At 42.4% G+C, this 25833-nt stretch overlaps 2 protein-coding genes across 2 annotated transcripts in view; one reads left to right on the top strand and one right to left on the bottom strand.

The window, feature by feature from the left end:
* Positions 1 to 1323: 1323 nt before the first annotated feature.
* LOC141790120 (galactose-specific lectin nattectin-like) lies at positions 1324 to 3763 on the top strand. Its single transcript, XM_074669779.1, has 7 exons — positions 1324 to 1403; positions 1730 to 1795; positions 2127 to 2142; positions 2576 to 2667; positions 2800 to 2931; positions 3272 to 3383; positions 3559 to 3763. Exons 2-7 carry the CDS (start codon positions 1730 to 1732, stop codon positions 3711 to 3713), a joined length of 573 nt encoding a protein of 190 aa, XP_074525880.1. The 5' UTR covers positions 1324 to 1403; the 3' UTR covers positions 3714 to 3763.
* A 2788-nt stretch (positions 3764 to 6551) lies between these two features.
* abca2 (ATP-binding cassette, sub-family A (ABC1), member 2) overlaps positions 6552 to 25833 on the bottom strand; it is a 109705-nt gene continuing 90423 nt past the window's right edge. Inside the window, exons 35-49 of the mRNA XM_074669749.1 lie at positions 25467 to 25641; positions 25221 to 25336; positions 22887 to 23034; positions 22595 to 22718; positions 22361 to 22493; positions 18931 to 19051; positions 18558 to 18736; positions 17338 to 17479; positions 15734 to 15868; positions 14445 to 14548; positions 14266 to 14358; positions 11136 to 11238; positions 10674 to 10811; positions 7921 to 8130; positions 6552 to 7726 (exon numbers count right to left, since the gene is read on the bottom strand). Of these exons, the coding sequence (XP_074525850.1) occupies positions 7691 to 7726; positions 7921 to 8130; positions 10674 to 10811; positions 11136 to 11238; positions 14266 to 14358; positions 14445 to 14548; positions 15734 to 15868; positions 17338 to 17479; positions 18558 to 18736; positions 18931 to 19051; positions 22361 to 22493; positions 22595 to 22718; positions 22887 to 23034; positions 25221 to 25336; positions 25467 to 25641 (1957 nt within the window). The 3' untranslated portion in view covers positions 6552 to 7690. The remainder of the gene's footprint in view (positions 7727 to 7920; positions 8131 to 10673; positions 10812 to 11135; positions 11239 to 14265; positions 14359 to 14444; positions 14549 to 15733; positions 15869 to 17337; positions 17480 to 18557; positions 18737 to 18930; positions 19052 to 22360; positions 22494 to 22594; positions 22719 to 22886; positions 23035 to 25220; positions 25337 to 25466; positions 25642 to 25833) is intronic.

The following is a 25833-nucleotide window of genomic DNA, read 5'->3' as shown; positions in this document are numbered from 1 at the left end:
ATCTATTTGCTTTTCTATTTTTTGTTGTTGTTTATTTGTTTTTGTTGCTGTTGTTTGTTTGTTTTTGTTGTTTTGTGTTTTTGTTTCTTCTTTCTTTATTTCAGTTTCATAACAACCTGCTTTTTAGTATACTAGTATAGTATGTATAGGTATATTTGGATGCGATGCAGTACAAACTGAAAGTGATTGATTACACTCTATAACACCCTGTAGCTGTTGGTAAGGAGGCTGTTGCTGACAGTTGACTTATTACTCTGCATCAGGAACAGATGGGTGGTGTTAGACACTTTGTCCATAAATTGTACATTCTGTGTTTGAACTGTGAGATGATAACAGGCTGGATGGTCCATCTCCTTTATAGTGCAAAAGACACAGCATGAAGTGATCTCCACAGAGTCATGTCTGTTTTTCCTGCAGTGCTGCCTGAGGTACTGAAGAGGTCAAAAAAAAAATTACAGTAACATCTGTTGATTTAATGCTGAGATCAGCCGAACAGCTTCCCTTTACCAACTAAATGTTGTGAGTCAGATGTCAACTCTTAGAGATCTAAGTACAGGTTTTGTCATTAAATATCACATGTTGTGGGCTGGGAGGAAAGCCAAAGACCCACAAATGTAACTAAAAGACTCAATAAAGTCATTTTTGCATAATATGGGACCTTTAAGGCAGAGCTTCAGATGATTTTTTTTAACCTTTATTAAATATGCACAAAACATTTTGTTTATCATATAGCAGAAACATCATATTTGACCTTTAATCTAAGTTACATTGTTTATTTTAAAAATTCTGGAGGTGATTGAACTTTTATCTTTACAGCTGATGGAAGAACCACTTCCTTATAATCCACGTATGGTTTAAAAATGTAATCATTGGTTTATAAGGGCTTTGGATTTGTAGAAGTAAACACCTCTTTGACTTACCTGTGTTTCTTTCTCATCTCTTTACTTCTATCTCACTGTCTAACATTAATGTTGTTGTATTGTAATTGTAATAGCGACCCAGTAGACGGCGGTAATTCACCAAAACCTGCCACCTGGATTGACAAATAGCGTTAACGCTGTGCATTGTGGGAAACAGTATGCCAGGTAGACTGGCCTGTTTCATACTGAGAAATTTTCCTGGATCAGTAGATTTTTATTTTACATTTTACAGCATGAAGTGATCTCCACAGAGTCATGTCTGTTTTTCCTGCAGTGCTGCCTGAGGTACTGAAGAGGTCAAAAAAAAAAAAATTACAGTAACATCTGTTGATTTAATGCTGAGATCAGCCAAACAGCTTCCCTTTACCAACTTAATGTTGTGAGTCAGATGTCAACAAGCAACTTCCTCTGTGGCGCAAATTATAAATACTGTGAACTTTAAAAATTTTCATTACACCAGTCTGATCTGATCATCAGAACAAGGTAAGGGTTTGGTTTTTACCTTCTACTGCAGCCTCTGCTTCATATTAAATATTCTTGATCTGTGCCACACTGTGCTTGTTCATTTACAATAATAGATGTAAAACTAGAAGACATTCACCAACAACAGGGAATCAGATATTGTTAAGTTCCAGCTTCAGAGATGATTTCCCCAAAGGGACATTTGAGAAGTCATGTGGTGAAGCTTCTCTCAGTCCTGTCTTTCTCTCAGCTCTATTAGTTAAGATGACATTTCTCTTTCTGACTGTTCAAATGGATCACTCTACTCTCATGCTAAGCTAACATTTAGCTCTTTCTGTTTCCTGCAGATGGCACTCACTTATCAACTCATTGTGCTCCTTGGCTTGAGCAGTGGACTGTGGATGGGAGCAGATGTGAGTCTTGTTGGATTCTTCTGGAGCTCTGTGGGCTGAGCTGTGTGCTCCAACTACAAATATCTGATGACAGATAATTCTGGTCGCGGAAATTTCAGAAACTCTTCAATTAAATCCATACATTTTTGGAAAATGAACATGTTTAATGAGGAGGGTCGAAGCCAAACTCCCTCAGTGGACTTTGTCACGGCTCCTTTTTTCTGTTTCTTTGTTAAATGTCCTCTCCAAAAATCCTGAAAGTAAACTTCTGTTTTGTTAAGCCGCCAACATCATGTCTTCAGTTTTAATCTTGAGAGTTAAACTGATTAAAATGTTTTTCTTGTTTTCACAGGCTGACTGTCCAGCAGGTAGGTACTGGCCTCTGTCATAATGGAGTCATATTTAGTGTCTGCAGCCAAGCATCAGATGGTCTCCAGCTGTCAAAGTGCTCTGAAGGCCTGAGCTGGTCTCAGTTCTGGTTCCAGTCTGTCCTTGAAATAGTGCTGTATAGGTTGTCTGAGCAGCAGCTGGAGATGAAGCCGTGTTCAGGTTGAGTCCAGCTGCAGCTTCCAGCAGCTCTATCAGCTGTGATGTAGTTTAAGAGAGAAAATAAAGTGGAGGGAGGAGTTTGAGGTGATATCCTCTAAAAACACACACAGGGCTCATAGAGCACACTCTCACAGTCAGAGACCAGAGGGTTTGATAACTCTCCATCCTTTCTCAGTCAGCTGATGGACTTAATGTATTATTTAGCTGTTTGTATTTGAAAGTCTTTCTGACATGACATCTGTGTTGTTGAAGGTTGCTGTGTGGTCTGCCCTGAAGGTTGGATAGCACATAACTCTCGCTGTTTCCAGTTTTTTAACGAACTCAAGGACTGGAGTGAAGCTGAGGTACTCATAACACTGTGTTTACTGCATGTTTGTCACAAGAATCTTTCTGATGTTAATATTTTCTGTGACCCTTTATTTGGTGATAATATTTCTGCTTCTAATTCTGCCTCTCACTTTGTTTGTTAACTTTAGGATGCATGTGTAGCTAAAGGTGGAAATCTGGCTTCTGTTCATAATGATGAACTTGACTTTGTCAGAAAATTGGTGAGGCAGTCTGCAGGCGGACCAACACGAACTTGGCTTGGAGGCTATGATGCAGTAAAGGTGAGTTATGTCTGATTAATTATATAAAGAGATATTGACTGCTGTACTACGGGAAATACTTGGAGTAAATAAAATGGAGAAAAATAAAAGTTCCTGCAAAGTTTCGCTGGTGATGGTGGCAGCTGAGGACTTGTCAGGACTGGATGGATGAAGACCGACAGTTCTTTGAAAACAGGGGGGATATGGAGCTAAAGGTGTGCACAGATATCAGCACGAAGGAACCTGAGGCAGAGACAGAACCTTGGTCAAAGTGAAGGGCTGATGATGAGGGTGTACCACCATGGTCAGTAACAAAAATGATCACTCACTGACTGAAGAAGTGTTGGTTTTTATTATCTAGGAGGGGGCTTGGAAATGGAGCAATGGTGACAAATTTGACTTCAATGGTTGGACCAATGGTGAACCAAACAACCAAAAGGGACCTGAAGACTGCATGGAGCTGATGCACACTGGTACAAATCTACTTTTCATTGCTTTTTTGTGGTTTTTGTGAAATCTTTTGGTTGTACTGAATCTTAAATGAACCATTAACAACCTTTGATGGATAAAAAAAAATCTGTTTCTTCAGGCGTGTCTGCCTTCAACATATTCTGTCATGATTGACAGTCTTGTGTGTTTTCCCTACAGCGGCGCAGATTTTCAACGATGCTCCATGTGATGTCAAGAAAGCTTTCCTCTGTGTCCGAGACCCAGTGGTAGTCAAAAAAGCACAAAAACACAACATCTTCAGTGATCCAGACGGAAATCCCTTCACCGAGGCTCCTGGTGACATCCCTGTCTGAGGATTTTTTTGGCATTATGGATTATCTGAAATATTTCAATAAATCACTTCTCAGCATTCATTATGACTCTGTTTTTGACTTCTCTCCAACACCGATGATCAAAATGTTTAAAATAAAAATCAGCTCAGAGGTTAGGGTTTGACAAGCAGAACAGATGTAATCATTTACAAATGAAAGGGAAAAAGTACTGCCTGAAAAAAACCCACTATAACACACTTAATACTTAATCATTGAGGGAAAATTAACCTTTGTGAATAATGCAGTGACAGTCCTGACTATAAATGGGATATTTCAGTCTGAACAAAGTATTAGATTAAAAAAAAAACCTACAATGACTGAAACAATGTCTGGAGCTCCTCACTGCTCCTTTTCAGGCATCTTTTCTTTTCTTTTTTTTACTGTGGGAAACAGAATTTTTAAATTCCCCTCAGCATGGTCTGACTGTTTTTAACATGTCTACTTCTATTAACCTCTGGTCTGATGCCTGTGCTTCTCCTGACAAAGATAAAAATGAAGTTAGAAGGTTCACTCGAAAGCTCCTTTCATCCACTGTGTAATCACTGCTCATGTTTTTGTGTATCACATTATTGTATAAGGTTGATTTTAAAGAGGAGGTATTGGGCTTTTATTCAGCTATGTACTGTTCCTCTAGTGCCCCCTGTTGTAGTTTTACATGCTTTGATCATAGACTGTATAGAACATGGACATAGTCTCCCGACGTCATCTGTCTGTTACTAAAAAAGAAAATGGAGCACGTCGGCTATAGCGGCCATATTGGTAGGGGCAAGGGCTTCAAGTACAGCCATAGGGCGCTTGTTGGTCACGTGACCCTGAGTTGGGCCACTGATTGGGCGAGCTCAAAATCTTAATATCCTCTGAACGGCCGGGTTCGAAACCCCCCTACAGTGTGCCAAAAGTAAAATTAACGCCTCAGACAGGAGAAGTTTTTTGAACCAGGCTGTAAATAGGTTAATTTCTGCTGTTGAAGTACTTCCAGAGCCAGCCTCAAGTGGACACTGGAGAAACAGAAGATTTTAGCACTCCACAAATCCCCTTCCCTCTGATTGACCAGCCCTTGATGTTCCACAGCACTACTGGCCAAATCATTCAACCAAAGTTGAATTGTTTGGAAGGAAAACAACACCATGTAAGATTTTCAGTCGGCCTGAAGAAATTCTGGCAAACTCGGGAGGGGAAAGTGGCCCTCTGTCCATGCTGTGTACAGTGGGGATGGGGAGCTGCTGACCTCAACTGAGAGGGATAGTGATAGTGGTGGAAGAAGGACTTCAAGGACCCTCTCAATTCCACCAACATGCATTCCGTAGAGAAAGCAGAGCCAGAGGACTTGGGGTTGGGCCCCCCTATCACCGTGCCTGAAGTTGCTGAGGCAGTTAAACAACTCCACAGCGGCAAAGCCCCGGGGTGGACTAGATCCGTCCTGAGTTTCTCAAGGCTTTGGTTGTTGTAGGGCTGTCTTGGCTGACACGTCTCTGCAACATTGCATGGACATCAGGGACAGTGCCTTTGGATAGGCAGACTGGAGGTAGACTGGAGAGACTGGGGGTCTCAGGATCCCCGCTCTGCTTTTTGCAGATGATGTGGTCCTGTTGGCCTCACTGAACACTGACCTCCAGCTTGCACTGGGGCGGTTTGCAGCTGAGTGTGAAGCAGCTGGAATGAAAATTAGCACCTCTAAGTCCGAGGCCATGATTCTCAGTCAGAAAAGGGTGGACTGCCCACTCCAGGTCAGGAGTGAGTCTTTGCCCCAAGTGGAGGAGTTCAGCTATCTCGGGGTCTTGTTCACGAGTGAGGAGAAAATGGAGCGACAGATTGACAGATCACGGCAGCTACGGCAGTGATGCAGACACTAAACTGGTCCGTTGTGGTGAAGAGAGAGCTGAGCTAGAAGGCAAGGCTCTCAATTTACCGGTCAGTCTACGTTCAAGCTGTCACCTATGGCCACGAGGTGTGGGTAGTGACCGAAAGAACAAGATCACGGATACAAGCGGCTAAAATGAGCTTCCTCTGCAGGGTGTCTGGGCGCAGCCTTAGAGATAGGGTTCATAGCTCGGACATCCGAGAGAGGCTCAGAGTAGAGCCGCTGCTCCTCCGCATCGAGAGGAGCCAGATGAGGTGGAGAGATTATATCTCTCGTCTGGCCAGGGAAAGCCTTGGTTTCCCCCCAGAGGAGCTGGTGGAAGTGGCCGAGGACAGGGGTCATTGGTCCTCACTGATGGCACTGCTACCCCCCCTGACCTGGACCCGGATAAGCTGAGGAAAATGAAATGAGATGAGACAACACCATGTGTGAAGGGAAAAAAGGCACAGCACACCGACATCAAAACATTGTCCCAACCAGTTGCTCTTCTGCAGACCTCGGTTGTAACCAGTGGTTATTTGAGTTACTGTTGTCTTTCTATCAGCTCCAACCAGTCTGTCCATTCTCCTCTGACCTCTGGCATCAACAAGACATTTTGTCCCACAGAACTGCTGCTCACTGGATATTTTCTCTTTTTGGGACCATTCTCTGTAAACCCTAGAGATGGTTATGGGTTAAAACCTCAGTGGCTCAGCAGTTTGTCACATACTCAAACTGACCACCATGCCACATTTAAAGTCTCTTAAATGACCTTTCTTTTTCTTCATTCTGATGCTCAGTTTGAACTTGAGCTGCTTGTCTTCACCATGTTGAGTTGCTGCCATGTGATTGGCTGATTAGGGATTAGTGTTACCGAGCAGCTGAACAGGTGAGCGTTTGTATTGAAGTCTTAAAATTTCAAAGTTCAGCTACCAACCCTCGTAGAGCTTTTAATCCTTAAAAAGAAGAAAACCATCACATCTGTTTGTCGCGTTTAATGATAATCCCTTCAAGTAGGAAAACATCTCACCAGTTCAATGATAATCAGCAAAAATATGACTGCAGTTAGCTGTGAAAGGAGAAGTGAAACAGCATTAACATGACCGGACAAGTTACAACTGAATTAACACAAAAACTCATGAGATAGAGAGAGGGTGGGGTCTCAAACCAATATGCAAACATACAGTCAGAGAAACATCCAGGCTTTCTGTAGGAGTGGATATTCAGCACATTTTGAGTCCACAAAAAGGATGTGAAACTAATCCAACATGTACTGAAGTGGAGTTCAATCACAGTTCTCCAGATCTGAGGGTTCCCTTTAGTATCACAGTGATGGTAGTGCAGTTATTGTCAGGGAAGAAGAGCAGAGTCCACTTTCAGACTGTTAAAAGGAGTAAGTATTATTTTACACTGTGTCCGGTTCAAAGAGGATCTTCTTGGCAGAGTCCACGGCAGAATGAAACGTTAAACGCACAAAAGAAGCATTCAGTAGAAAGTTTAAATGTACAGTGTTATAGAGGGGAGGCACCATCAGGACAATAACCATGCTGTTACATTTTCTCTGTCTCTGACATCAATTTAGAAAAGAAAAGGCCGACAGCTTGCACACCTTCCCATGGTGCATTTCACTCAGTCCTCTGTTAGTGCAAAATAAACCTCACACGCCATCTGCAGCTGCTTCAATATCCAAAATAAATCACTCTTCTTGCCACAGAAAAATAGACTGTTTTACATTACTACTTCATCACAGCATGCTCTCAAGGCAGGAACAAGGGTCCGCTCAGGTTACACCAGGCCGTGTGACGGGGTCACCTGTGGGGTCAAAGCAGACGTCTGCATCGACATCCAGAGATACATTCTTCTTAAAACACAAATATGAAACATTCCAGGACAAAGTTTTCAAGATCTCCGTCTCTACGTCCCTCAGGTCTTTGTCTTGGTCCTTATGATCCCATGTGAACTCCCTTAGTCCTTCCTGGGTGAAGAATTTGAGGCTAAAACACAGATCTGCTGCTCTTCTGCTCACGCTGCCTCTTCCAGAGTAAAATCTGCAACTCTGATGTCCATCTCAGAGCTCAGACAGATGCACCGTCACTCTCTGCTCGTTTTTAGGCTCATTTCAGCAGAGTGTGTCTGTGTTAAAGGAGAGCTGTACCTGACAACACACACACACACACACAGAAAATACACACCCTTGATTATATGGAAAGAGGCTTTCATAACTTTATTTACATGGTACTTTTTAAAAAACAATAAAATGTTTGATTACTAAGGAAAGTCCCCCTAAAGCCCAGGTCCTGAACCAGGTCAAGAATGAAAAAGTAGGATCTGAGATTGTGACAGACTCACTCTTTCCTCCTCAAAGCTGATGAGTCCTTCATCATCATCGCTCTCCAGCTCCTCAGGCGCCTCGCTGATCAGCGCGTTCAGCTCCGTGTTCGCCGGCCGAGACTTCAGCAGGTTGAGGATACGCTGCAGAGGCGACTGCCCACCACTGGGGGGTGACACCTCCTGCTGCTCCAGGTTATCGCTCTGCTTCTTCGCAAAGTTGACAAACACCTGAGTGGAAAGGGAGAGGAATTATCTCAAATCTATGGTAGAAGGCTGCACATGTATGAACCACAGAGAGAGATTCTTTTGGTTCTGAACCCAGAAGGTTCTTGGAGAAGCTAGCAGCTGTCTTACTTAGCAGCACATGCTGGATAGAAAGATAGGCAGCTGATGTGAACAGTCACACCGTATCTCTTTTCTTTTCCAGATGAGGTGATGGTCAGGCACTATTAGGAAATGGTGGTCTGCTGTTTATAAAAAAATAGCTCTATCCATTCAGATGAGTCGGTGTTCTTTAAGCTACGGTCTACAATTTGGAAGCTTGGTAATTATTGATAACACCATTTATGAGGCCGTTATGGTCAGATCTACACAATATAAAAGGGAAAAGGAACGAAAAAAATCCATTCAGTACGCCTGCTGCAAAAAAGCATCATAATTGACCAATCCAAACCACCATTCCCCTCATTTCTGGTTTGCACGTTAGTCCATCCAATCCCCTGTCTCCACTGCTCCGCACCGTCCTGCCCATGGTCCAACCTCGTCCTTCCCCACTACCCCTCTCACGTCAGCTAGCTGCTCAGCTAATGATGCGTCATGGAGCCGGAAAAGACTGAAACCAGGAAGCTGTAACTGTTACCCTCCACAGGGAAGGGACGAAAATGAAGACGTTTCAAGGAAAACGCTGAAGCAAGGAAGAATTATGAGCGATACAGGTGCCAACAGAGACTGAATATTGGAGAAATGTACGACCGGTGGAAAAAGCTGCAGAGGGATTTGGGACTGAAGACTGACGCTGAAACAGCTGAGTTTCTGTTGAACAGGTAATGACTTTGTTTACCACAGTGGGAGATGTCAGCTGAATAACTCTGGTTAGTCTGTGCCTGTACTGGCTAATGACTGAACGCTGCTGGTCGGAACAGGTCGGCTCTTTCAAAAGATTTTAGCATAAGTTAACCACACATCTTTAGCATTGTTAACTGAGCTGGTGAAGACACGCCGAGAAAAGTCCACAGTTGGCTCTGCTCTGATCAGCTGGCAGTGGCAACGCCAGACCTGCTTCACCGGCTAATTCATGGTTTTGATCGCAGCGGTCCAATTGAAAAAGCTACCACCGTGTGTTACAAGAGGGAATGACTGTGGTATTTGTTACTTTTTCTGCCAGCCGCCTTCTTGCTCTGTCGGAGGGGGCGAGGTAGGGCAATACGAACTGGGGGGCAGGATCTTGAAACACAAAGGGGAGGTGTGAGGTGGGGCGGGCAGGCTGCTTATTTCAAATGTGTCTCATTAGCCAAACTGGGTTTCAGATCGTAGACCATAGCTTTAAAACTGTAAGTAGCACAGAAGTGTCCAGTTGTTGTGTGGTTGTCAGAAACAACACTCCACTGTGGACTCTAGTTCTACTGAACTCTCACTACGACCGTTACAGAGCAACCAGTGTTTTGGGGTTAAAGGTGACTGTGCTAACTGGAGACCTTCAAAGGTATGAGTTGGTGATTGTTTAATTGAAACATGACAGGAGTCCTTGTGAATGCATCCTGATTTATGTAGTCTTATAATATTAAAATCAACTGATCAGATATAATTATAATGTCACACTAAAAGCACAGTCACCAGATAACAGGGTCACACTTTACACTGAAACACCACCAACATCTGCAGCTATTACTTGTGTGGTTCATTAAAAAAAGTTGATTTGGAGGCTATGACCAAATATGACACATAGAATTAAAAATGGAGACTAAATAATAAGTGGGAGTTTAAACTATGATTACCAGACAGAGATTTCATGTTCACGGTAAAACTACAGTATATTATTAAACTTGATCCCAAAATAATTAACCATTGTTTTTCTGTTATACTTGAGGCAGTACTCTGTCTGGATGTAGTTTTCTGGCTCCTGTATTATACCCAGGTGTCAGACTCAGCAGTCTGTGTGCTGGTCTTTGGTTTGGAAGAGTTTCTGGTTTATCAACACAAGTTTATGATTCTATATTTGATGGTCTGTAAATGTCCATAGATAAAGCAGTCAAGTGATTTGTGTGTTTAAACTCCTTTCTGGTGTACACACAGGATTTCTCCACTAATACATCATGATCTACACACTCAATGTCTGTCCACTTGTTGATGTCTTCATTCACTCACTGATTTCTCACAAAGCCAGGAGTCGTTTGCCTCCATCATGGTGATCTCATGTTGGTAAAGGTTACCTTTTTTGTTGGTTAACTCCCTCCTTTAGCTTCAAAACCATTATTCTCCGCAGTATTCTGCTGCCAAAATGTTTGCAGCTGTAACTACTTACAAACAGTGAAGAGTTTAGAAAATCAGTGACTGGGAGAGACACTGACTGGTGCCAGTTTGAGCAAACTGGTTCAGTGGAGTCATTAGCAAAGCCAGATGTACTGGAGAGAGCTCCACATCTGCACAGAAACAGCCTGTTGCTGAACACAATAAAGACGGTCAAACTGCAAACGTGTGCAGCTTTTATTATGAATGTTAAAGTAAATGTGCTACATTCAAAAGTGTTGGTGACAGCTTCAGTGTTGACTCACGTTGTCCAGAGTGGTCTGGCTGACGGAGTAATCCTCGATCCCCAGAACCTCCACCACCTGCTCCATCTTACTGAACACCTGAGCCAGAGAGATGCGCTCTGACTTCAGCTGGTACTGGACCTTGGTGTGGTGACGCTCCTGCAGGTAAATGATTTCAGAAGGGTTTGTATATCTGAATATCTAAACAACTCAAACAGAAGAAGGATTTTTTCTTCTGATAAGACTAGGGCGAGGTAAACACTTCATTCATGGAGAAAGATCTTTTGTTCATGAAATTAAAACACAAGTTAATTTATGGACACATCCAACAGACAGGGTCAATGCTTCTGCTTGTCCTGGAGGGTAAAATAAGGCTTTGTGGTTTAGGACTTGCTGGGAAATCTTCATCAGTCCTGCTTCTGTGGGTTCTTACTGTCTGAGCTGATAGACCTTTAAAAAATATATGTTTCTACAAAAATCTACCTTCAGCACAGCCTCAGGGAAGTTCCTGTTGAAGAATCGAACCACCTCCTTCACGTTAGAGCTGCTTTTTGTCCTCACCGTGATCATGTAGCCGTCTCCAAACCTACAAACACAGTCAGAGAGACTTTTACTACATCTTTAATCCAAGTCCAAAGGACACATATAAACCACATTTCTTCTTGGATCAAGTATTTCTAAATCTGATAAACTTACACATATAATTGCATTGTATGTTCACAGCTGTTCCTAGTTACAGTGCTTTCGGAAAAAAATTATAGTGCTTCACTTTTTTTACATTTAGGGCTCTAATTTCGTGGCGCAGCGCGGGGGGCGCAAGCCTGGCGCAGCCTGCGCAGTGCTAATTTTGTGCTGCGCACCGCCGTGCGCTGCCAATTTGACAATTTGGTAGACCGTCTGCGCAGAGATGGGTGTGACGGCGCGCCAGGGGGAGTTGACGGCGCACCAGGGGGAGGTGTCAGCAGATTCATGTTGGCGCAGTGACAATTTCGTGCCAAAAAAGTGCGCTGAAAGCTCGCCAGCTCCAACCTGGTCTATCCTCAGCGCAAGGCGGAGCGCACCCCACGCAGCTGTAATTTGGTGACAGGCGCACATGTGCACTCATGTCATCAAAGCCTCAGAGGCAGGTTTCCAGAGTGTCAGGCACATTTTATGCAGTAAACAATCACAGCAATCACTATTTAATGTAACCGTCTGAACCAGCATATACATTTATATCTATATTAACTGTCCCGTCACATCTGATGTCAGATTAAAGCCGTTTGTCATAATGGAAAGTTAACCTGACGGCAGCTGGAAGTTTGATGCACATCTTACAATTAAACAATAAACAGCCTTAACATCTGATACTGAGTAAATATCTGGTTCTCTCATTTCATTTAATTCAAAGAAAAGAGGGAGAGAAAAGACGAAGAAAAAAGAGACAAAATAAATGTATGTCACTCAGGATTTACCCGTGATTTCCCATATTTCTCTGTTTTACTCTTTATTTTTAACGTGATCTAAAAAGATGGAGTACATTATTGTAAGGAGGATGAGGTGGAGACACTGGGAGAGTATACAGTATATCACCAAAGGTTCTGCTATTTGGCGATGACAAACCAGGAGTGCAGGTGGATCAAAAGTATTCTGAATGGATAAGCCAGCTGTGTAACTGCCTCTTAATTTTTTACTCCGGATAAAGACAAAGGAACAGATTAAATCTGTCCCTGGAGCTGGCCCACACGGTGACGCGCGTCGTGTCCTCCGATGCGCCCTGCTGTCCATTGACCTGCTGCAGGCACAGCGGCTCTGACCGTCTCCGCTACCAACACTCTCTCCGTGGTGCTGGAGATCACTCAGACCAATCAGACGCTGCGCCTCAGTCGCAGGGTATTTAAATGCGAGGAGAGGCGCTCATTTGATTGGTGAAAACAGTGCTCGGCTGTGTTAAACCCACTCACGGCTTTTCTCCTCCCTCTCTGCCATTTGCGCGGAGGGAGGCGTGCGCAGCTCTGCGCTCATGTGCGCCTGTACTGCGCCTCTCTTGGCACTGCAGGAAACTTGCAAAGTGCGCCGGTCACGCCCTGTGCGCTCGGAGAAGGCCGGCGCAGGGCAGGTGCGCCTGCGCCTGCGCCTGGTCTACGAAATTAGAGCCCTATATGTTACAGCTCATTAAAAAATGGACTTAATTCATTTTTCACTCACAATTCTACACACAACACCTTTTTTTATGCGCAAATTTATCGAAAATAAAAAACTAGGACACCACATGTACATAAGTCTTCACAGCCTTTGCTCAATACTTTGTTAATACACTTTTGGCAGCATTTACAGCCTCCAGTCTTTTTGTATATGATGCCACCAGCTTGGCACACCTCTCTTCGGGCAGCTTGGTCCATTCCTCTTTGCAGCACCTCTCAGCTCCATCAGGTTGGATGGGGAGTGTCGGTGCACAGATCAGATTGCTCAAGAGATGTTTGATCAGATTGATGATACTTCACAGTGCTTCTGCACCTAAGTTGCGCGCACATCCCACGTTGTTGATAAACAAATAATCCCTCTGTACTTTGCTGCATTCTTCTCCCTCAGTCCTGACTGGTCTCCCAGTCCCTGCTGCTGAAAAACATCCCCACAGCATGACGGTGGCACCACCATGCTTCACTGTAGGGATGGTATGGTCCACGTGATAAGCCTTGCCTGGTTTCCACCAAACATGACGCCTGGCATTTACATCAAAGAGTTCAATCTGTGTCTCATCAGAGCAGAGAACTTTCTTTCTAGCTGGTCCTGAGAGTCCTTCAGGAGCCTTTAAGTGAGCTGCCATAAGCCTTTTACTGAGGAGTAGCTTCTGTTTGTCCACTCTACCCTACAGGCCTGATTGGTGAATTGCTGCAGAGATGGTTGTCCTTCTGGAAGGTTCTCTTCTCTCTACAGAGGACCACCGGAGCTCTGACAGAGACACCATCAGGTTCTTGATCACCTTCCTGACTAAGGCCCCCCATTGCTCAGTTTAGACAATCAGCCGGCTCCAAGAAGAGTCCTGGTTGTTCTGAACTTCTTCCATCTACAGATGATGGAGGTCACTGGACTCACTGGGAACTTCAAAGCAGCAGAAATGTTTCTGGGCCCTTCAAACTTCAAAATAACTTTTTCATGTTGTCATCACGGGGTGTAGTGTGTGGGCTTTTGAAAAAATGAATTTATTCCATTATGGAATGAGGCTGTAACATAACGTGTGGAAAAAGTGAAGCGCTGTGAATACTTTCTGACAGATGTTGTCTTGTCTTGATGTTAGCTCTTTGTTAATGATAAAACAGAGTGTGGTTGAGATTTGCTCTGGCTGTAAAGTGTCTTAATTAAACATTTGTTATAAGTAGCTGCTATGGTTAATAAAGTTTTTTCTTTTGGATGATGGATTAACAGTTTTAGATGTTTTAACAAATCCAGCTTTGTTGGTCATAAAAGATCATTCTTACAGTGTTTCTTTCAAAAGCTACTCAGAGAGAAAGTTATTTCACTAACACAGAACCTGTAAGTTACTGTCTGTTAATGTCACACTCAGTGTAAAATGTGCAGGTAAGATCACATGAAGAAATCAGAACACATAAAGGTGGATCTGGGTTCTGCAGACCTGTTCTTCAGGTGCTGGATGCTGCCCAGACATTTAAACCTGCCATTCACCATGATGCCCAGTCTGGTGCACAAAGCCTCACACTCCTCCATGCTGCAGAGAAACACACCACAGGGAAGATTCAGTAAATGGTGAAGAAGAAGAAGTTCTCACTGCATGAGGGGAGTGAGATGTCTTACCTGTGAGAGGTCAGCACCACAGAGCGGCCCGTCTTGATAATGTCAAGGATTAAATTCCAGAGAAACCTGCGGGCTTTTGGGTCCATCCCGGTGGTCGGCTCATCCTGGATGAAGACAAATAAATCCATCAGAAGAACAAGAAATTAGATCAAAGTTCTTCCCTGAATAAAGAGCTTGCTTGGAAAGCGAGTGATGAGGTCTGATTATCTGGCAAGTTGTGAAAATTGATTCTAGGTATCTATTGTACTAGCATATTAGCACTACCCCAATCAGCCCCACTGATGCCTTGTTTGATGACAACAGACGTGAGTATCATTTGAAGGAGAAAAACAATCTGAGTTTTCAATAACCACATTTAGCTCTTTGTCAGGCTCAAACCTATACCTTGCGTTATAAATTGTTGTCAATCCAGATCATGACAGATGTTGAACGATTAAAGGACTAGGAATGCACGGATATAAACATTTTGGACAATACCGATATCAGATCTTAATATTTTTGTTATGGCTGATAAATAGGGATGGGTACCTTTCACATTTGAAACGATATAGTACTGATGTCCGCTACCTGGCAATTGGTACCGGTACTCAACGGTACCAATTTGGGGTATTTTTTTGCATTACTGTGGTAAGATTTATCAATTTGTTTGATAATAGAATATACATTTTTTTCTATTTAACATCTTTTTTTTCTGTGACATATAACCTTGCAATGCTGTGTTCATGTCCAGCATGGAAAACTGCCTATTCTTCCACTCTCTCATAGTCACAAGAATGCATTTAGGTACCTAAACATGGTACCTTTTGACTTTACATGAATCGGAACCCGGTACTTTTGTCAGAATTTGGTCGGTACCTACAAAAGTACCTAATTTGGTACCCATCCCTACTGATAACCGACCTTTACTTATCAATATTGGTTAAAAAACAACAAACAAAAAAAAACTCTGAGATCTTTGGTAGTTTTGGTGTTTACATAGTCAGAGAAAACGATATTATTGGGTCTTGCTCTGAAAATGGCCGGCAGCTAATGAGTAAATATCAGCCGATACTGGTATGTTGAAAAATGACCAACATCTGCTGAAAGTGATATTGATACCAATCTATTGTGCATCCCTATAGATGCAGGATAAAAGATGTTTGGGTGAATAAGTGTTGAGGACATCATCAGTTTAAAAGGTTATCCAGTGCTGGGTGACTTTTATTCATCTTACTGGTCTTATTGGTTCAGACATATCTGAGTAGTTTGTGTGTCAACACATCCACTGAACATAAACCAAAGTCTCTTACCAAGAAGATAAGTGAGGGGTATCCAATCAGAGCGATGGCTGTGGAGAGTTTGCGCTTGTTTCCTCCGCTGTAGGTCCCTGCAGGCTTGTCAGCATACTTGGACAACTCAAGCTTTTCTAAAGCCCACTGCACCACCTGGGGGAGGGAGGCGCAAAGAGGAGGTCAGTGGGAGTTATGTGTGAGGGTGTGGAGAGGAGAGAGGTGAGGAGTTTACTACTTGTCAACAATCTCTGGTTTGAACTGAACTCCTTAAGATCATCAGGGAGAAACTGGAGGAACGTCTCAGTGGTGGGCAGGTCTGTGCTGAGGGGGGTTCACACCGCTCTGTCACTGTTCAGTCACCTGAGTTTACATTCACTAAATGTCTGTCATTATCTAAAATAATTTAGTTTTGTAATTTCCCTTGTTGATCTGTCCTGATAAGATTGAGTTATGTTTAATCTTCTACTTTCCCTAAAATGTTTCCCCTGAATTCAAACCATGAATGTTGGCAAGACGTACAGGTTTTGAGTTGATACCTCTATAAAGGAAGGCTTAGCTTGTTTCAGTCACACAATGATAAACCAAATTCAACAACAGTATAGCTCTGTAGTAGAAGAGTCCAGGTGCTGAACTGGCCCGCTTGCAGTCCTGAGTGGTCACCCGCTAAAAACATCTGGAGCATCATGAAAACAAAATCTGAAGTGCTGAGCAGCTGAAATCCTCTGTCAGGGTAAAATTAAACAACATTTCACTCTAAACTCCAGAAACTTCTCCCCCAGTTCACAAAGAGTGTTGTTAAGAGAAGAGCTGATGACACATGATTGTAAACATGTTACTGTGCCAACTGTTTGAAATGTGCTGCTAACATCCATCCATCCATCCATTTTCTATACCGCTTATCCTGTTTTAGGGTCGCAGGTGGCTGGAGCCTATCCCAGCAATCATTGGGCGAGAGGCAGGGTACACCCTGGATTGGTCGCCAGTCAATCGCAGGGCTGACACATAGACAGACAACCATACACGCACACACTCACACCTAGGGACAATTTGGTGTGACCAATTAACCTGTTGAGCATGTTTTTGGACTGTGGGAGGAACGCGCCACCGTGCATGTGCTGCTAACATCAGACTTAAAATCACCTTAACTTGTGTTTTCATTTCACAAATGATTAGTTTCAACATTTAAAATGTCATTTTTACAAGATTCCTAAAACTATACAGTTTAAATTATTTCAAAACATCAAATTCATTCTGTTTTAATCAACCCTTTACACAGTGTCCCATTTGTTCTTAATTGGAGTTGTGATATCTCAAAGATGAACAAAGTTTGTTATAGATTTTGTTTGTGAAAATAAAGTTAGTAGTAAAATGAAATAAAATAAAATTAAGTAATTAACACAAGAAATAACAACAGTTAACGTTGAAACAATAAATACCGTAAAGGGGAGGAGAAGCTAATCACAGTATTAGTACTTAGCTTTTAGCTGTTCACTGTTAGTTTTTGAGGCCTTGGCTGCATTAGGGGGGCAATAAGAATGGCAAATCAAACATGTTTGTGTGAGAATGTGAGAGAGAGAGAAAGAGAGGGAGTGTGTGAGTGTGTGTATGTGAGAATGACTGACCCTCTCCTGGTCCTTCCAGGGAATCCCTCGAAGTCTGGTGTAGAGCTCCAGGTGCTCTCTGGCTGTCAGGTCGTCAAACAGAGCGTCAAACTGTGGACAGTAACCGATACTCTGCTGCACACGCAACAAGTCCTTCAGGATGCTGTCAAAACACACACACACACACACACACACACACACACACACACACACACACACACACACACACACACACACACACACACACACACACACACACACACACACACACAGATATAAAGGTTTGTTTCACCCAAATCCTTAAGACAGTTTTTTGTTTCATGCCAACGATGACGTTCACACACTCTGCTGGCCTGTTCATCACATGTTGGACTCAGCTTCAACACATATGGACTTTGTGTGTAACTGTGCTAAATTATCACTGGATTCTCGGCACAGATGAGGCTGAGGGGGATGTTGTTAAACCCAAGTGTACCACATCATAAACCAAAGCTGCGTTTCCACCAAGCAGTCCTGTTTGGTTCAGTACGGTTTGGGACGGTTTGGTACAGTTAAGCCTGTTCCCATTTGCGTTTCCACAGCAAACTGTGCTCTCTCGTGGTGGGCGGAGTGTAAGCCGGATGCCGCAGCTGTAAAACAATAGTGTTTGGCCTTAGCAGAGCGGCACAGTTTACCCTGCTAATAAATCAAATTAAGAAGAAAAACGCGACACAGTAAACAAAGAGCATAGATGGAGGACATGCAGCATTTCCTCCTCTCTGTGATTGGCATGTAGCTCTTTGATACAAAGAACAATCAAGCTTTGTTTCTGAGAAGTCTGTGTGCCACCAGGAGAAATGCAGCCGCTGTCGGGGTGAGTGACAATTTTTTTGACCAATCAACGGTCTGCAGTGTGTAGCTCCACCTTCCAAGAGCGGATCGGTTCAGTCTGGCACCTAAACGGAAGGGTCCCAAAAAAGTAGGCCGGCTCGTCTCTGTTTTTGGGGATCTGTCCAGGGATAAGTCAGTGGAAACGCTGCAAAATGCGTGCCATACCGAGACGAACCGAACCAGTCTGCTTGGTGGAAACACGACTCCGGTAACAGGCGGATTAGAAATCCAGTGTATACTCAAAAGGTGAAAGACAAAAAAAGTAAACCAAAAAACTTTCATGATTTATCCCGTGGAGGAAATAATCACACATCACATCTCATAGCTGTGCGCCCTTCTTCTTCTGGGGTTCTAATTCTCCTGTTCCTTACCTATTCCCATTGATGAAGGCCTCTCCTCCAGTGGTGCACTCGTCTCCCGTCAGCATCTTGAAGGTGGTGGTCTTTCCAGCTCCGTTCACTCCCAGCAGACCAAAACACTCACCAGGCCGCACCCCAAGACAAAGCCGGTCCACAGCTAGGATCCGACCCATCTTCCTGGACTTGTACACCTGAGAGAGACACAAGAATAAGCATTAAAGGGGACAAATAGTTAAGTCTGTAACCATCTACCAGGCATGCCTAAAGAACATCAGACTCAGTAGCAGTAACAGAACCAGAACTAAAATGTCAGACTGAGTGTGACCTGAGTATCAAAGTTTAACTTGAGGATGTTCTTTAAATTCCCCTGTGCAGAGTTTCAGACCTTTGTCAGGTTCTCGATCTTCAGCATGTCGTTGTCAGCGTCTCCTCGCAGCACTCGGTGTCTCTCACAAGCCACGTCGACGTCGTCATCGTCTATAGGCTGGCAGCTGACAGGCACCCTCCTGCACACACACGCACAAACACACACATCTATTAAAATTTGGGTTTAACATCACTTTCAGAAAATGATACTGAAGTTGGTCTAAAATAGGAGAAAGAGTCAGTGGATGAACTTTGTGTTTAAAATTGAAAATGGAAAAGTTGAAAATCTCAAAAACATACAGAACACACACTGATAGCTCTGACACACAGCAACACCATGAGAAAATCTTACAATGTTTGGCCAAGAAATATTCTGAACAAGTGCAGGTGTGATTTACAGGTGTGATTTACAGGTGTGACGTATTTTGGATTGTTTGTTGCTGAGCGCTGCTTGAGCGGCCACTCAATGCAGCACAGCTCTCTTCCTTGTCCTTCATTACTACTTTTTCTGGTCTTTACAGTTCTCTTTGTATTTGGAGTCAGTATGTGAGTGATTCTATACTCAGAGGAACATTTCAGGTATACAAAAAAAGTGAAAAAACTATGTGCTTTTTTGTTTCCTTTACTATTTGATTGGAAATGATACACCTGGAATGTACTAAGTTCATTAGCTGGGAAGCTTAAGCTCTATTAAATTCTTAAGTATTTAAGTTACAAAAAAAATGGAGCATAATTTTGCCAACTGTGTGATGGACAAAAGTTGTGACAATTTTTTCAACATAAATCCATATTATACTGAATTTAGAGTTATTCATGTCTGTCATCATTTATATCATAGTTTAGACAAAATTTAAAAGAATTACACAAAAATCACAGTAACACAGTTGACAACACATGCTAACACGGTTGACATTTACTCCATTTTTTGACTTGTGCTAACTGCAGACCTTGAACATGGCACCACCTGACCTTTATCACCTCATATTTCTGTGCATTTCCTTCACAGTTAGGTTTTTTAATATTTATAGTGAGAACACCAGAAAATGTTGGTAACACAGTTGATGATCAAATAATGTACCCCATGTACAGAAAATCATTTTGATGAAATATTGATGAGGATGAGTTAAAATATGCCACACTTTCTTTAAGGTTCCCACCAAAAAGAATGTGACCTCAAGTGATTTAAGTCATGTGACTTTGGAACAATTCATTGCTGATTTATAGGTTTTTTTTCAACAGGTAACGCGGTTGACGCAGATTTCTCACACACAAAATATAATATATTTTATCTATATGAATTTTGAAAATATTTTTTAAAACACCTTTGTTGTGTTTTAATCATTTTTTTAAACAAGTAATACTGAAAACAATAAACACAAACATGTATTCTAGTGTTAATTTTCAATACCAAACTTGACATCTGAGTAATCAGACAGCGAAAAAACTACAAATTCCAACACATGATTTGCATGTTTAGGTAAATAAATGATGGAGCCTGTTAACTTTCTGTATAAAATAAAAGTGAAATATCACCTAAAATCCCACTGTAAAATTGGTCTCTGCTTAAAGTTAATACTCAGTAAAATTGATAAGTATATCCCATGGACATGAAATGTACCCCTAATTATAGAATCACTCATGTACTTTTTATGGCTCCATTGCCAAACTGGTTATGGTTGCTATGGTGAGATCAGCTGTTGGTGCTGTTCCTGCAAGCTAAGAACAAAAGGAGGCAAAGCAATGTGCTGGCGCTACAGAGAGCAGAAGAGAAATGTGAATACAGTATTCTAGCTTTTCCAGTGGTCTGGGTACGAATTATATGTGCTGATGAAATTTTTATCTTACTCAGCAGGATGAATAAATAGCATGGTTTAAAATAAGGGACAGGAACTGTTTTACATGAGTATATTCATTTCGCTGGATTATAGAGATTAATGTTATGATAAAGGACTTGAAATCAGGAGGTTGAGCTTGTTTGTTTTTCGTTGTGGGTTTGTCAAATTTTGTGTTGTGTAGTTATTTATTTTTTGTGTAATTGTTTTGTTTTGTTTTGTCTCTTGTTTATGTCCGAGTTTTTGTTTGTTTTTTTAGTCTGTTTTGTTTTCCCTTTTTTGATTGTTCTTATTATAATTGCGTATCTTTGTTGTCAACCATGTATTTTTTTGATGTTTGAAAAATGAAAATAAAATTATATGAAAAAAAGAAATGACACCGTGCAATGTAAATAAGGTAAACAACATAGGACTATTTAGTCTGATAAAAAAAATGCATAGACCTGATCTAAAAGAGAGGAAAATCTCTATATTTTATGTATAAAATATTTTTCTGGCTTACTTGTTCAGATACTTAACACTTACTGTATTGCTTATTATTGTTTATGAATCACTTGTTTTATTTTATGTCCCTGTTGCATCTTATTTTCCATCTGCTGTATTATGTGAAGAGCAATAGTAATACCAAATTTACCTTCTGGGAATATTTAAGTAGATAGATAGATAGATAGATAGATAGATAGATAGATAGATAGATAGATAGATAGATAGATAGATAGATAGATAGATAGATAGATAGATAGATAGATAGATAGATAGATAGATAGATAGATAGATAGATAGATAGATAGATAGATAGAAATACATACTGGGATCAGTATTAACCAGTACTTGGGTGACAACATTGATACTTAAGTTTCAGTTTCTCTTCTCTACATGTGCTCTTTTCATCACTCACGTGCACATAGCTATTTAGATAGAGAGATAGATTGATTGATTGATAGATTGAACCATGTCTCCTCTGCAATAAACAGAAATTTGTCTTTGACATGGCTCCAAGTTCAAATTCAAACACACTTGCAAACACATTAAATCTTGCTTTGAAAGTCTTTGTAGTACTACAGTAATTTTTGTAGCTCCTGGTCTCTGACTGGTTGGCCACCCCTGCACTAGATATTGCTCCATTTACTGTTATAAACAGCAGTCTTGCTGATTTGATCATAATTTCTCCTCCATTGTGATATGAGCTGCAATATAATATGACACTTTTCTGTCAGAAACAACATCTGTCTTATCTTTTTTTTTTTTTTTATTATTAGAGATTTACTAAATTTTTCTAATAAAATGTTTTATTTTTTTTATGAAACAAAATTTTTCCAACAAAAAGCCTTTTTCCCAAAAATCTTTCTTGGAAAAAAGGGGTTGTCTTGTATCCAGTATCCTCTTGTGTTTGGATCAATATGGTACTTTGTCATGCTTACGTTAGACACATTAGTGAGTGCAACTTTTCAGGAAAACTGTCCTTTGAGCAAACAATATCTCACAAGCACGGGTTGGTATCTCATGCACACCAGATTTTTTTTTTCCTTGTCATTACAGGGGCTCCGTACAAAACAGGCATAGATATTATTTGGTTTTGACTCATGTTGTATGGAACCCTACACCTGCTGGACTTACGGGGGTTTCCTAAGGAAGTTGTACTGGCAGAGGATGGTGATGAGGAAGCCAACAAAGCCTTCTATTGTCATGGCAACAAGTCCTCGAGTCACAATGTCCCACTCGAAAGGGGACTTCATCTTATCAAACTGACCTGGAAACACAATCAGAAAAACTTAGTGAGCAAACTTTATTTATCCACTCTGTAAACTCATGGATCAGCCTCTGGGGGCGTCTTCAGCACCACACACTGACCTATTTTAGCGTAGTATTCATTGATGTACTCGTTGTACGCCATCTCCATCAGACCATGGCCTAAGTTGTAGTTTGGAAAAATGAGGAAACATGACTTCAGGTAGCTGTTGACTTTTTTCAGATCCTGGAGACAAAACAGAGAAAACAGAGAAAAAAATAACACAAAGTTTGAAATCAAACAATCTAAATGAAAAAAGTTACTTCTCTTTATCCTACAGCATGAAAATAAAAGATTTAAGTCTCATGATGTGCCTGGCAGTATCTGTGACTGATATGACAAAATGAAACTGACCTTATCATGTTCAAAGAGCTGCAGCAGAAAGGTGGCGACTGTGGCAGTGATGCCGATGAAGAGGTTGATGACGATGAGGAACACGTAGGCGGTGCTGGGGACCTCGAACCAGAAAGATGCTGGGTACATGATGGGAGTGATGGACCACCTGGAGGAAACAAAATGTGAGCATCAATAGCCTGTAATTCCCCGCCAGCCAGCCAGCATGAGGGTGCAATTTGCGCCAGAAATCCTTGATGCACACTCAGGAACACAAGAGAAGCAGACCTCTGACAACAACAAGACAAACAAACAGAAGTGGACAACTTTCTTAAAGATCAACCACCACTCCTTGACCCAGGTCCTGCAGCATGGTGGAAGGTAAATGAAGGCAGGTTTCCAAGAGTGGCAAACATAGCACGGAAATACCTGGCTATACCTGACACATCTGTCCCTGCTGAGTGAGTGTTTTCAGCAGCTGGGCTAACTGTAGACAAGCTGCACACAAGGCTCACTCCTGACCATGTCGACATGCTCATATTTTTTAACAAAAATAGATAAGTCTCACACTTTGTAATGAGACGCAGCATGGCATGGATGGTTTTATTTTGTTTATGGGCAGTCCTGGAATACTTTGTCGTTTTTACCAGTCTTTTATTGAGAGTCTCCTTTGCTTTTATTTCTTCTGTTGGTTTTATAATCTCTCTGTCAAAGACTGTAATAGTCTGGAAAGATTGTTAAAATCTGCTCCAAGATAACCAATGTAAAACAGAGAGACCTGAACTCACTCTGCAAAAAGGAAACAGTTTGTTTAGGTATCATGGGCTCTAATTTCGTAAACCAGGCGCGAGCGCAAGCGCGAGCGCAAGCCCAAGCGCAGGCGCAAGCGCAGGCGCAAGCGCAGGCGCAGGCGCACCTGCCCTGCGCCGGCCTTCGCCGCGCGGACAGGGCATGACCCGCACACTTTGCAAGTTTCCTGCAGTGCCAAGAGAGGCGCAGAGAAGCGCAGAGGAGCGCAGAGGTGCGCGTCCACGCCTCCCTCCGCACAAATGGCAGAGAGAGAGGAGAAAAGCTGTGAGTTGGTTTAACACAGCCCAGTGCTGTTTTCATCAATCAAATGAGCGCCTCTCCTTGCCTTTAAATGCCCTGCAGCCGAGGCGCAGCGTCTGATTGGTCTGACTGATCCCCAGCACCGCGGAAACAGTGTGCTGGAGAGACGGTAAGAGCCGCTGTCCTTGCAGCAGGAGAATGGACAGTGGGGCACATTGGAGGACACGAAGCGCGTCACCGTGTGGGCCAGCTCCTCAGTTACACAGCTGGCTTATCCATTCAGAATACTTTTGATCCACCTGCACTCCTGGTTTGTCATCGCCAAATAGCAGAACCTTTGGTGATATACTGTATACTCTCCCAGTGTCTCCACCTCATCCTCCTTACAATAATGTACTCCATCTTTTTAGATCACGTTAAAAATAAAGTCTAAAACAGAGAAATATGGGAAATCATGGCTAAATCCTGAGTGACATACATTTATTTTGTCTCTTTTTTCTTCGTCTTTTCTCTCCCTCTTTTCTTTGAATTAAATGAAATGAGAGAACCAGGTATATACTCAGTATCAGATGTTAAGGCTGTTTATCGTTTAATTGTAAGATGTGCATCAAACTTCCAGCTGCCGTCAGGTTAACTTTCCATTATGACAAACGGCTTTAATCTGACATCAGATGTGACGGGACAGTTAATATAGATACAAATGTATATGCTGGTTCAGACAGTTACATTAAATAGTGATTACTGTGATTGTTTATTGCATTAAAATGTGGCTGACACTCTGGAAACCTGCCTCTGAGGCTTTGACGACATGTGCGCACATGTGCGCCTGTCACCAAATTACAGCTGCGTGGGGTGCGCTCCGCTTTGCGCCGAGGATAGACCAGGTTGGAGCTGGCGAGCTTTCAGCGCACTTTCTGCGCTGTTTTTAGTACAAAATTGTCACTGCACCAACATGAATCTGCTGACACCTCCCCTCAGTGCGCCATCAACTCCCCCTGGCGCACAGTCACACCCATCTCTGCGCAGACGTTCTACCAAATTGTCAAATCGGCACTGCGTGGGTTGCGCCAGGCTTGCGCCTCCTGCGCTGCGCCACGAAATTAGAGCCCCATAACTTTGATTTAGTCCCGCACTTCTGGGTCGGACTGGCACTACAGCCTCTCTACGGGATCAAGAAAAATTCTCTTGCATCCATTTCCAGAAAAACACAAAACAAAAATGCATCATTTTACGAAGGGAAGTAGATTAGCCATGCACATATGTGTAAAATAAATAAGTGTGTTTCAGTGCAGCTGGATGTCTCACCCGTAGAGCAGAAAGAGGGAGAGGACGGCAGGGAAGTTGGTGGGGGAGGTGTACGCCGGCAGGTCGAACACAAAAAGGATAATGACACAGCAGGTGGCGGGAACCAGGTAGTTCAGCTGAGGAGAGACGAGAGGACAGAACATGTTCACACCTGAACAAACATGCTGTATCTACACACACACACACACACACACACACACACACACACACACACACACACACACACACACTGTGTGTCCTCCTCACCATGTCCCAGATGTAGTTAGCCAGCCAGTAGATGACAGGGTCACAGCCGCTCACAAACTGCAGGTGTTTCGCTTTGGTGGATTTTTCTGCAACCAGGAAAACGACAAAACTGGCCGGTACAAAGGACATGGCCACGATGATGAAGATGGCGATGACCACATCCGTGCCCTGCAGCCTGCAGACGCAGCAGAATGGAAACTGTGAGACATTTCAAATATACTAAAAATGACCCTGCATGGTCCCAAAATAACCATTATGCTGTCAGTTTTATTATTTAAGATTCAGTATTTTTTTAAATGTTTTTAATGATTTTGGGAGCACTGACAAAAAGTGTTCAGAGTGTTGTATTTTCAGGAAATGTTCAAAA

This window comes from Halichoeres trimaculatus, unplaced genomic scaffold (genome assembly GCF_033239565.1).
Source record: "Halichoeres trimaculatus isolate MK-OKI-2021-1 unplaced genomic scaffold, fHalTri1.1 fHalTri1_scaffold_5, whole genome shotgun sequence".
Taxonomy (NCBI): Eukaryota; Metazoa; Chordata; class Actinopteri; order Labriformes; family Labridae; genus Halichoeres; species Halichoeres trimaculatus.
The sequence above is the reverse complement of the archived record's forward strand: the minus strand, read 5'-3'. Positions and strand labels throughout refer to the sequence as shown.

Bases quoted from the DNA above. Each gene is read 5' to 3' on its own strand.
- LOC141790120 (XM_074669779.1), top strand. From the start codon at position 1,730: ATGGCACTCACTTATCAACTCATTGTGCTCCTTGGCTTGAGCAGTGGA. The intron at 2,932-3,271 runs GTGAGTTATGTC...TTTATTATCTAG, and splicing joins GAGGCTATGATGCAGTAAAG to GAGGGGGCTTGGAAATGGAG. The intron at 3,384-3,558 runs GTACAAATCTAC...TTTTCCCTACAG, and splicing joins CATGGAGCTGATGCACACTG to CGGCGCAGATTTTCAACGAT.